Consider the following 10,359-nt stretch of genomic DNA (forward strand, 5'->3'; position numbering starts at 1 on the left):
TTAGGTATCAAATGAGGAGGGGCACCTCACAAATTTGCCATTGTCGGATTTACCATGAATCACCACCATACGCTGAAAAATTTAAAATGGCCTGGGTCACGAAAAGCCACCCTGTTAAAGTATATTAAAGAGTCCTAACAAAAGGATTGGATATGTTACCGGTACGTAAAATTAGTTTGGAGGATCTGATCAAAGATTTTGCAATTTAAAAAAAGTAGGAGAAACATTATTTTCAATCTTAATGTAAATTTGTTTAATTATAGTTTATTATTGAATTGCATATATTATGGGGCCATTAAAATCTTTTAAGTGCTTAGGCTCTCTATAGGTCTTTCCGGCCCTGGCAAACCCAAGGAAATAAAATAAAATTGGGGTGAACGGGCTAATGAAGACGGGCAAAAAGAAGGACCAGCGTACATGGATGTGGGGACAGGGGCATAAATATATGCAAATAAACGCAGAGATCTGAATTTAGTCGGCACTGAGGAATCCCACCGAGTTTTAGAAAACAAAATATGTCGGTAACTCATTCACAAGATTTTAATTAATTTGAGAGTAAACGGGGAATATGTCACTGTCGCTGAAAGACAGATCTAAACATTGAATAAAGTATTGCAAACATATTTCAGTGCACAAGCTTAAATAGGTGTTGCCATGACAAAAAATTTGAAAATTGAAATAGTTCTTTGGTTACGCATTTTATATGTTTATTCAGTTCTTATATATTATGTTGAGTAATGTTGACCCCCAGTTTATGACTAATTTCTAATGCATATAAAGAACATCTAATATGTGAACTATTTTAATATCGCGTTTCAAACATTAAGTAATAAGTAAGTCTATTTTCGGAAGTGAGTTTTGAGACATTCTCCATATTATCTCGTTACAGGCCCAGGGCTGTACAACGTAGTAGACACTAAAGTGCCCCCTCCTCCATTCACATAATTTGTTTCGGTAATACTTTACTTGAAAGATTCACGTCTACCAGACATGTGATGATAGCCAGGAAGATATCTTGTGATCTAGATTGAACAAATTGGTGCTAGCAAGTGGTATTATCCTGTAGCAAAAGGCCACTCGATTAATGTGGGCATTTTTTAACAACCATCAAAAATTCTACCTCTGTGAATACATTTTAATTAATGACATCTGATAAGGATGATATCTAAACCCCTTTCTATTTGCATGTAAGAACAATAATATATATATACATCTAAGATTGGTTCTGGGAGAGACAGGGAGTTCAGTTTCTGGATTCACTAATAGCAGTATGGTATATATATATGCCTGATAATAATCCTATTAAAGTGTTTCATGCTTTCCTGTGAATTAAAGTTCCAGTTCACTACCCAGATGTTACTGACAAAATAAGAACTCCACCATGTAACACTATTTCAGATAAACAAAATAATCAATTAATAATATGATAAATAATGATATTTATTTCTACATTTTTTCATTGAAAATACAAACAAACACTTAAAGGGAAATGAATGATATTGGGGTTGTCTGGGGCAATAACATTTTTATTTCAATAATAGAAATGGCTCAGTTGTCTACCAGTTGATATCAATTCCTTTAATAACAGAGATAAACAACTGAGACATTTTAAAACACAAATGAAAACGTTTTTACAATAGTCCATATCTATTTTTAATTAAAACAATAAATTTTTGAATGATTTGGTTGATTAATACACAAATACCAGCAATAAAGTTATATGTTATAGACAAGGGTTCACTATAACACTACCAGGGGAGGCTATTAACATTTGTCTGCGATATCACGTCTGTGGAAGCGGACCTTAAATAAAGCTATTTCACACACACACTTTTCACACTATCAGAGGAGGCTTCTTCTGACTCCCATCATATATTAAACATGTCCAACCTAGAGTCCACAGACCTATTAGCACACTTTTAAAAAATTTGCGGTTGATCCAAGGAGAAAGTGGGCCCGTGAAAAATTCAGTATTCAGTCACACATTTGTTACATGCCACCTAGCTGCTTCCACATTCAGTTCTGTTCTTCAGATAAAAATAAAGAGTAGGAACAGATGATTTTATTGTATGGTAATAATTTAAGGCATGCATGAAATCAGACAGAACAGAAAAAATGCAGATACATGTAAAGTCCTCAGAGATTTGCATAATGTTCTGAGGGGTCCATTTATTGAACAAATTTGACTATATCTAGAACAACCTCCAGTGTGCTTTGACAAGTTGTGGGCATGCAAAGTAGATTCTGGTGACAAATAAACTGGCCACAAAATGAGAAGAAGAATAGAAGAAGATGAGAAGCATATAGTGCTAGCACCTCAGGGTAAAAAGGTTTAAAACCCCTGTTATAGCAGTGACCAAGTGTATAACATATCTTTATCTGATTATGATGATGTCAAGCAGCAGTATTGGTATAATATTCATATGGCAATTAAATTCAACTATCTTAACTACAGAATCTGTTTAAATAGAATTATTCCCCTTTTTAACTGAAACATAGGTCTTAATTATCAGACACTCGGCAAACCTCAGCAGATTCCAGTACCCTACATCTAGCCTTGGCTGTATGACGAAGTCAGCCATTGGAACTACTTTAAAGTTCCTGGATTACCAACGGCGTTGCCCATGACAGCGCCTTTAAAGAATGTTTTATCATACAAATATTTCAAAGTCTGAAGTTTATCCGATTTTCTTCAAACAAGGACAACTTTGCACTGAAAATTCAAATTCTACACACGCTTCGAACGCCGCAATTTTGATAACTTCTTTCTAAAAGATTTTCCCTAATAAGTAAACCGGTGCCGCATCGCAATTGTATAGGCGTAGGTACATATCACTTACCGTCATACAGCCGAGGCTAGATGTAGAGTAACGGAATCTGCCGAGGTTTGCCGAGTGAATTATCAGATTCTTTACATATCCATGCAGAATCAAGATGGTGGAACTGTTTAAATAGAATTATTCCCCTTTTTATCTGAAACACAGGTCTTAGGGAAATAACTCTATTGCCACAGTTGATACAATTTGAATAATAAACAATCCAATTAATAAACTTTTACTCGGTCTGATCAATCTGGTGTAATAAACGTTAATAAATTCTGGATGCACCAACAATTCTCACAAACTCATTGCGTCTTTTGTCACATTTTTATGATTAAAACTTTTTTCTCAATTTCTATTTGTTTCTTCACCATTTTCTATATTCCATACCATCAGGCGGTTTGACTTCAGTTTTTTTATTGCCGATTTCTGACCAGTTTGTGCTGAGAACAGTTCCGCCAGATTCACTCTGGAATATTAAGAAATATATTAGAAAATAGGAATATCTGGGCTGAAATTATCTCAAAGAAGTTCAGGTGGACTGTAAATCGTTCACTGAGTGTCGTTCTCAATTCATGGGAGGAGGGCAGGTGTGTGTGTGCAGTCACCAAGTGGTAGGGCACTGGCCTTCGACAAGCATGCCCCTGGATTTTTTAAACCTGGTTCTCACTTGTCTGGCATTATTCCCATGGGACATCTAGAATGCCAGGACCCTCATCCTGCACCACTGACAAGAAGAAACCAGACTGGAAAATCATGAGGAACTTTCTACACCAAAATTAGCATCCAGCACAGGACCTTCACGAATATACCATGAACACCATTATGGGCAATAATTTCTGTCTGACATCAGTATATGTAATAAATAGGGCTGTTAAGTATTCACTGTGATAAGGGTTTGATCTTTGTTTAAAAACTAAACAAAATAAGTAACCCTTATGAATTAGCAACATAATAGATATTTGTACTTACAAAAGATTTCATCATGGCTTTTTTAACTTCATCAGTTCCATCAGCATAAATTTGTTGGAAAAGGGAATTTAATGCTGCATCTCCTTCTGGTTTTTCATTTTTCTCTTCTTCTGCTACCTCTTTAGATATCTTGTCCCAATCTTTTTTCTTACCAGATGTTGGATAAGTTGCTGTTATATACAAATGGAGTTTATTTAATATGTGCCTATCTTAATTACAATGAATAACTGTTTACTAGAGGTTGGGAATGAACTGAAATGAGATTTACTGGTATTACGAATAAGTCTGGTCTGCATGTGAAGTCCTTTGTCAGTGGTGCAAGTGCACCTAAAGTATACCATTTTGAGATTAACACATGGTTCTATTGTGCACAGATGGAAAATTAACATTTTCGGTCTCCTGCAGACATAATTTAACTAGAGGAGACTGGATTTTGAGAACTAAGGACATTAATGCTGAAAGAAATATCTTACGTGGCGTAAATTGTTTAATATTATCATCTTCCTTTCCATCACCCTCTAATTTAGTCCACTGTAAACCTTCTCCTTTCTTTAATTTAATTTCAATCTTTAAATAAATCATAAGTAATAATTAATACAGTTATAACTTCAACAATTGTTATTTTCAAATTGTCACTGTTATAACTTCAACAATTGTTATTTTCAAATTATCCCTGTTTGGACCAATGAAAACAACTACTCCTGTACCGCCTCAAACCATGAATAGCTGCGTGACCTAAGCGGCTTGGAGTGGTCTAGAGAGTGTTATTTTCGCTACTAAAGTCAATGTAAACAATACCTCTATTCTCATAGGCGTACAGGGAAATTTTTGACTGGGGGGGGGGGCGGTGGTGGTTGGTGCCCAAAAAATGTAGTTAGGTTCTTAGTATGTTACATGATAATAATAAATTCGCTGTTAAATTGGACACATTCAAGAACACAATATTTTTTTATACAACTGTGTGCCCAAATTTTCCCAGCATTTGGTGCCCAAAATGGGGGGGGCGGCAACCTAAAACAGAATTTTATGTTAAATTTTAAGTGAAAGAGTTGATTCCATCCTTTTTCTGGCGATTACAAGTTGTTAAAAGGTTCATATAACCCCAGAATTTTCTTATTTAAATAATAAAAAACATATTAAAATATAGACTTAAATGAACCTTTGTAGACATAATTTTATAGCTGCTTTGTTCTGGTGCGATGACATGGGCCAGATCCAAGTCTAAATTATAGTCACTCCCAGTTGGTAATTTTATCGTTACACTTAACTGTAATAAACAAATAGTAATTATCAGTACTGATATAAACAAATCATTTAAAGGAAAATATTGGTGTCAGTCATTATTACATATGTGATAGAACTGGTTAAATACATTCCAAATATAATTTTAACACAGAGATCATTGCTACGGGAGACGTGTATCAAGTACGTGAAGAAACGGGAAGTGACGCCAAACATGACAAACACGAGTTGTCCTTCTATATAACAGACTGAAGTAACGAGAGACAAACGATCGAATTTCATTTCACTGATAATTCCGTTGAAGTTAAAAAGTTATTATATGGGACGGTGAGAGGGAATCTCACAATTCAAAAATAGAATTGGCTGTCACTAGATAAGGGACACGAGAAAAAGTAGAAAAATCCTGTGCATTCCCCCGTTTTTATTCATTCTGTTCTTAATAAAAACATGGTAATGTACGGACTTTTTCTAATTTGTTCGTTATCTTTTATCTACTGACAGCCAATTCTTTTTTAGAATTGTCAGATATCCTCTCATCGTCTCATATAACAACTTTTCATCTTCAACGGAATTATCAGTGAAATGAAATTCGATCGTTTGTCTGTTACCGCTCGTTAATTTAGTCTGTTATATAGAAGGACAACTCATGTTTGTCATGTTTGACGTCACTTCCCGTTTCTTCACGTGCTTGTTACACAACTCCCGTAATCATGATCTCTGTGTTAAAATTATATTTGGGATGTATTTAACGAGCTCTTATCACATATTTTATAATGACTGACACCAATATTGTCCTTTAATTAAAAGTGTTGCAATGGCCATCATTGTCATTTATACTAACTTTGTGTCATGCAGAGAGATTTCTTCTCCTTTAGACATGGCTCAGTGAGTAAGATGCTGGCTTGCTCCTGGAGGTCCTAATCTCGATCCTAATTTGAGAGTTCATCGGGATATTCCGACATGGTTGCCCTGTGTCAGTGGTGCAGGAATGGGGAAAAAACAGAGGCCCTGGGTACGCATTGATGTGTACGTAAAAGAAACCTTGGCAGTTGGAATTAGATATAAGTATAAGAGTAGGCCGTAGTACCATTGTCCAAACAAAATTTCCCTCATAGCACACTGTATGGAATAAGCCCGTATTCATTAGCCCAGTTGGAGCAGAACAGTACGACGTTAAACCCAATTTCATTTGTATAGATATCTTTTTGGTACACTAATAAACAAGTCAAAATTTCAATTCACAGACATTTTTTAAATAACAATGATTATGGATATATGATTATTGAGCGGGGAATACTACCAGTTATGACAAAAAGTCTTTCTAAATCAGGCCGGTTTTACAAAGCATTCTCACACTCAAGTTAGAATAACTAAACTTTCAATTACTATATGAGAAATATTTTTGATCCAGAAATGCAAAAAATTGCACATACACTGTAGTTTCTTATTGATAAACTTGATACATTAAAACAACAAAAGTTTTATAAAGGGCTATATTTTAGTTAAAGATTCTTAATGTAAGCCTAAGAATGTTTTGTGAAACCAGGGCCAGGTAGAGGTTTTAGGCACCTTGTTATCACAAATACTTACATTTCTCTCAGAAATATTAATCTGTGCATCTTCTTGTTGAACATTCTTGATTAAAATAGTAACAACAACATGAGTATGGGTCTGATACCAGTCATATCTAAATAATATCAAATAATAGGACAATATATCAAACAAATAAAAATATTATCACAAAATAATATATTAATTACTAATGGAAAGATAGATCTATCAAAACAATATAATTGAAATAGACTAACTTGATGTAGGGCCTACCAACAAGATGCAAAGAAACCTCTTCCATTATTGTACACAATAAAACACTTTTTTATCTCACATTTTTGTTTAAAATAAGAAAATGTACTTAATAGGGAAGATATTAGTAACTGCCACCTGTCCAGTACTGCTACCAATCTGTTTCACAGAGATCTTTTAATATCTCTGTTACAGATGACTGTTTCGAAACGTGACGTCACATCACGCGGAGTCAATCATTGGCTCAACAGCGCGTGCATTGTTTACATAAGACGTTACTGATTTGGGCTAAATGGTGAATTTTACTTATATTTTAAAGTAGCTAAGTCTCTAACTCAATATCATCCAAAATCTTCAACATTGAAAACACGATTTATTTGTCAAATTAAATCAACATTGATGTTGTGATCTTACCGGAATAAGATGGGCTTTTGATATCCAATATTTAAGACAAAATAAACATTTTACCATTGGTACACGAATCGTGTACCATAATGCGCTTCAGCCCCAGTAGTAAAAAGAGACTCGGAGGATGAGGCTAGACACATTGCACCAAATCGAACGGCGTATGTAGACTGGAATAACCAGACGCTAGAAATTTGCACTCGATTGAGACTGCAGGCTTATTTCGCCGAACATAACTGATTTGAAATTGGAGTAAAAATGGAAACGATTGAATGTACATCAGTTTATATACATTCATATTACAGTATTATATGCGTTGCGACCCACTTTTGTCAATTTCTAGGTCCCAAATGTTAGCGATTTAGCTCCTTTAATACCCATTTACACTAAATAGGAAATGAGTTTTACCTACAAACAATTCAAACGTCTTTATTTATTTTTCTAATAAATGAAAAAAAGTTTTTAAAATTTAATTTGATGGAAGAAAAAAGTTAATATTTGGGTCGCATCGATATCATCCTTATCAGTGATTGTAGCGGCCTAGCGAAAATTCACTGCTGATCAGTGTGTACTGCTACATGTACTGGCCTCAAGTCTATGGAAATTCTATACATTTCATGATGTTTAAATAATTTTATTGGTTTATATAGGCTGAAGCAAGGGATTAGGAATCTTAATTTTTCATAATGATTGACGGTTGCATTACTTCATGACCTGGCAAGTAAAGAGATCAACTTCCTTAGCAATACAGCCCTGATCCCCTGATTAAAGACTGTATACTCTAGCAGGTACCCCAATACATCTTGCTGTACAGCTAGGTATTAACAGAATTAAAGTGAAGCCCTTGTTTGTGAAATGATGTAACAGTATGTCCTGTGTAGACTATGGAGTGAAGATCAATAAAGGTTAAACTCTGTTCAACTATTTTAAAGACTTTCTTAAATGTCAGCACCACACTGGTTATAAATAATACAGTTAAGATTGATGGACTTTTACAGACAAATTTATGAGTTTGTCAATTTAAATCATCAGTAAGCAATCAAAAAAATAGAGAGTATACTGCATCATGAACCAAATGAGAACCGGAAGATAAATATATTTTGCAAACCTTGTCTTTGGTCCTGCTGGCATTGGAACAGGATCAGGATTACTTTCAGCAGCTGCCATTTTTAAATTTCACCTATGTCAGACTTGTCTGCTTCTGTAAACTAATCAATTAAAAAAAATTGGTTACTTTGTAAACCAGCAGCTGCCAGGCAGGATACGCCCACATTTTTTGAGAGATGGACAGAGAACAAGCTAAAAAGAAAGTGATTTTTCCTACAATCAAGGACCATAATTCAGGAAATTACAATTTGATATGCGCAAATATCGAAAGAAACCAAGATCTTTGGGTTATAAACATGCATTTCAAGTTTCATCAAAATTGGATCAAAATTGTGACCTCTAGAGTGTCCACAAGCTAAAATCGTGATTTTTCGTACAAGTTATGGTCCGGTAAATGCCAATATCGAAAGGAACCGAGATCTTAGGGAGATAAAGCTATATTTCAAGTTTTGTTGAAATCGGATAAAAATTGTGACCTGTAGAGTATCCACAAACAAATTGTGGACGGACGGACAAACAGGGGCGACGACAATATACGTCCACATGAAACTAACTCATCATGTAATGTTTTGATGATTCATATGATATAACCTGTCCTGCCATTACTGATACGTGTACCATACTATAAATAGACGTTCAAGTTAACAGTGATGTTCAAGTTCCAGGAAATATCTCATTAAAGGAGAAAAACTGCTATATTTGGGACCTGTAGAAATTGACACAAATGGATCGCAACACATATGTAATATGAATGTATATAAACTGATTTACATTCAATTGTTTCCGTTTTTACTTTAATTTCAAATCAGTTATGTTTGGCGAAATACACCAGAAGTCTAGCATCTGGTTATTCCAGTCTACATACTGATAGTATAGAGCCAAGCTCTAAAGCATCGTGCAAAGCGCGGTGCTTGAGCAAAGCTCTTTTCCGGTAACACAGGAGCGTAACTGAAATTGTCACCCACAGACTGTTGAAAAAAAAAAATTCAGACCGGAACCGGATACACTGGGCAAAACAGGAAACGCGCATGTCAACTTAGCAAATCTCACCCAAGCGAGATTACGTGCCTCATAGAACTATTTAGATCTAAATTAAAATCAATTTGGAAAAACTAAATTATTTAACATTTTTTGTATCACTTGAGAAAATTAATTATGAAGGTTTTATATTTGACAATAATCAGCTTTGCTCTACTCAGGCAATGCCTGTTACATATTATCTATTTAATTGCGCATGCTCTTCAGATAAGAATATGACGTCACCGATTAAAATGACTTGTGGAATATGTCTAGCCTCGTCCTTCAAGTCCCTTGTTACAAATATTGTTGAAACACAATTATATTATGGTAAATGATTCGTGTACCAATGGTAAAATGTTTATTTTGTCTTAAACTTAAATATCGGATATCAGATGCCCATCTTTTCCCAGTAAGAACAAAACATCAACCGTGATTTGAATTGACAAATAATTCGTGTTTGCAATGTCAAAGACTTTGGATGATACTGATCGAGTTAGAGACTTTATATTGAAATATTTGAAGTATTCCGTCAGTTTTTGATGGTGTAGTTGGGATATTTGGAAGTACATGTAGGCCTATTGGGTGGATAGCACGATCTACCCAAATTTGCTCCCTTATTTCAACTCACAGACAAATATTAAGTAGTCAGGCTGTATTCAGCCCTGCCGAATTTATTCTCACTCTGACTCACTAGGCCTATACTATACTCACTAATCAGGTGCAGACTGCAGGTCCAGGCGAAGCAGTATATTATTAACAACAAGTTGAATCAAGACATTTTATAATTTGTGATTACAAAAACAAATACAATCTTTCACTTACCTATAACTTCAGATTAGATCTATCACTGTTTGGTGAATTGAACTGAAAGTCGAGCCAATGCACTACGTGTTGTCTGCAGTTTCAATTTTGTTTGTTTGTTTGTTGTGGTTTTCGAGTCTTCTGCGTTTTCAGATTTGTTTCATTTAGAGTTACTCCCCCTTGAATTTAC

The 10,359-nt window shown here is 34.8% G+C and overlaps 1 protein-coding gene across 1 annotated transcript; it reads right to left on the bottom strand.

Moving 5' to 3' along the window:
- Positions 1–1,419: 1,419 nt before the first annotated feature.
- Positions 1,420–10,345, bottom strand: LOC126829827 (protein SGT1 homolog). Its single transcript, XM_050559975.2, has 7 exons — positions 10,191–10,345; positions 8,350–8,449; positions 6,624–6,720; positions 4,951–5,058; positions 4,265–4,358; positions 3,792–3,961; positions 1,420–3,288 (listed from the first exon to the last, which is right to left on the bottom strand). The coding sequence occupies exons 2-7, from the start codon at positions 8,406–8,408 to the stop codon at positions 3,187–3,189; spliced, it is 630 nt and encodes a 209-aa protein (XP_050415932.1). The 5' UTR covers positions 8,409–8,449; positions 10,191–10,345; the 3' UTR covers positions 1,420–3,186.
- Between the last annotated feature and the right edge of the window lie 14 nt (positions 10,346–10,359).

This window comes from Patella vulgata, chromosome 8 (assembly GCF_932274485.2).
Source record: "Patella vulgata chromosome 8, xgPatVulg1.2, whole genome shotgun sequence".
In the NCBI taxonomy this organism is placed as follows: domain Eukaryota; kingdom Metazoa; phylum Mollusca; class Gastropoda; family Patellidae; genus Patella; species Patella vulgata.

Excerpts from the sequence above, each read along its gene's own strand:
- LOC126829827 (XM_050559975.2), bottom strand. The coding sequence starts at position 8,408 with ATGGCAGCTGCTGAAAGTAATCCTGATCCTGTTCCAATGCCAGCAGGA. Across the intron at positions 4,359-4,950 it reads ATAAAATTATGTCTACAAAG|ATTGAAATTAAATTAAAGAA; the intron begins GTTCATTTAAGT and ends ATTTATTTAAAG. Across the intron at positions 3,962-4,264 it reads TATTAAACAATTTACGCCAC|CAACTTATCCAACATCTGGT; the intron begins GTAAGATATTTC and ends TGTATATAACAG.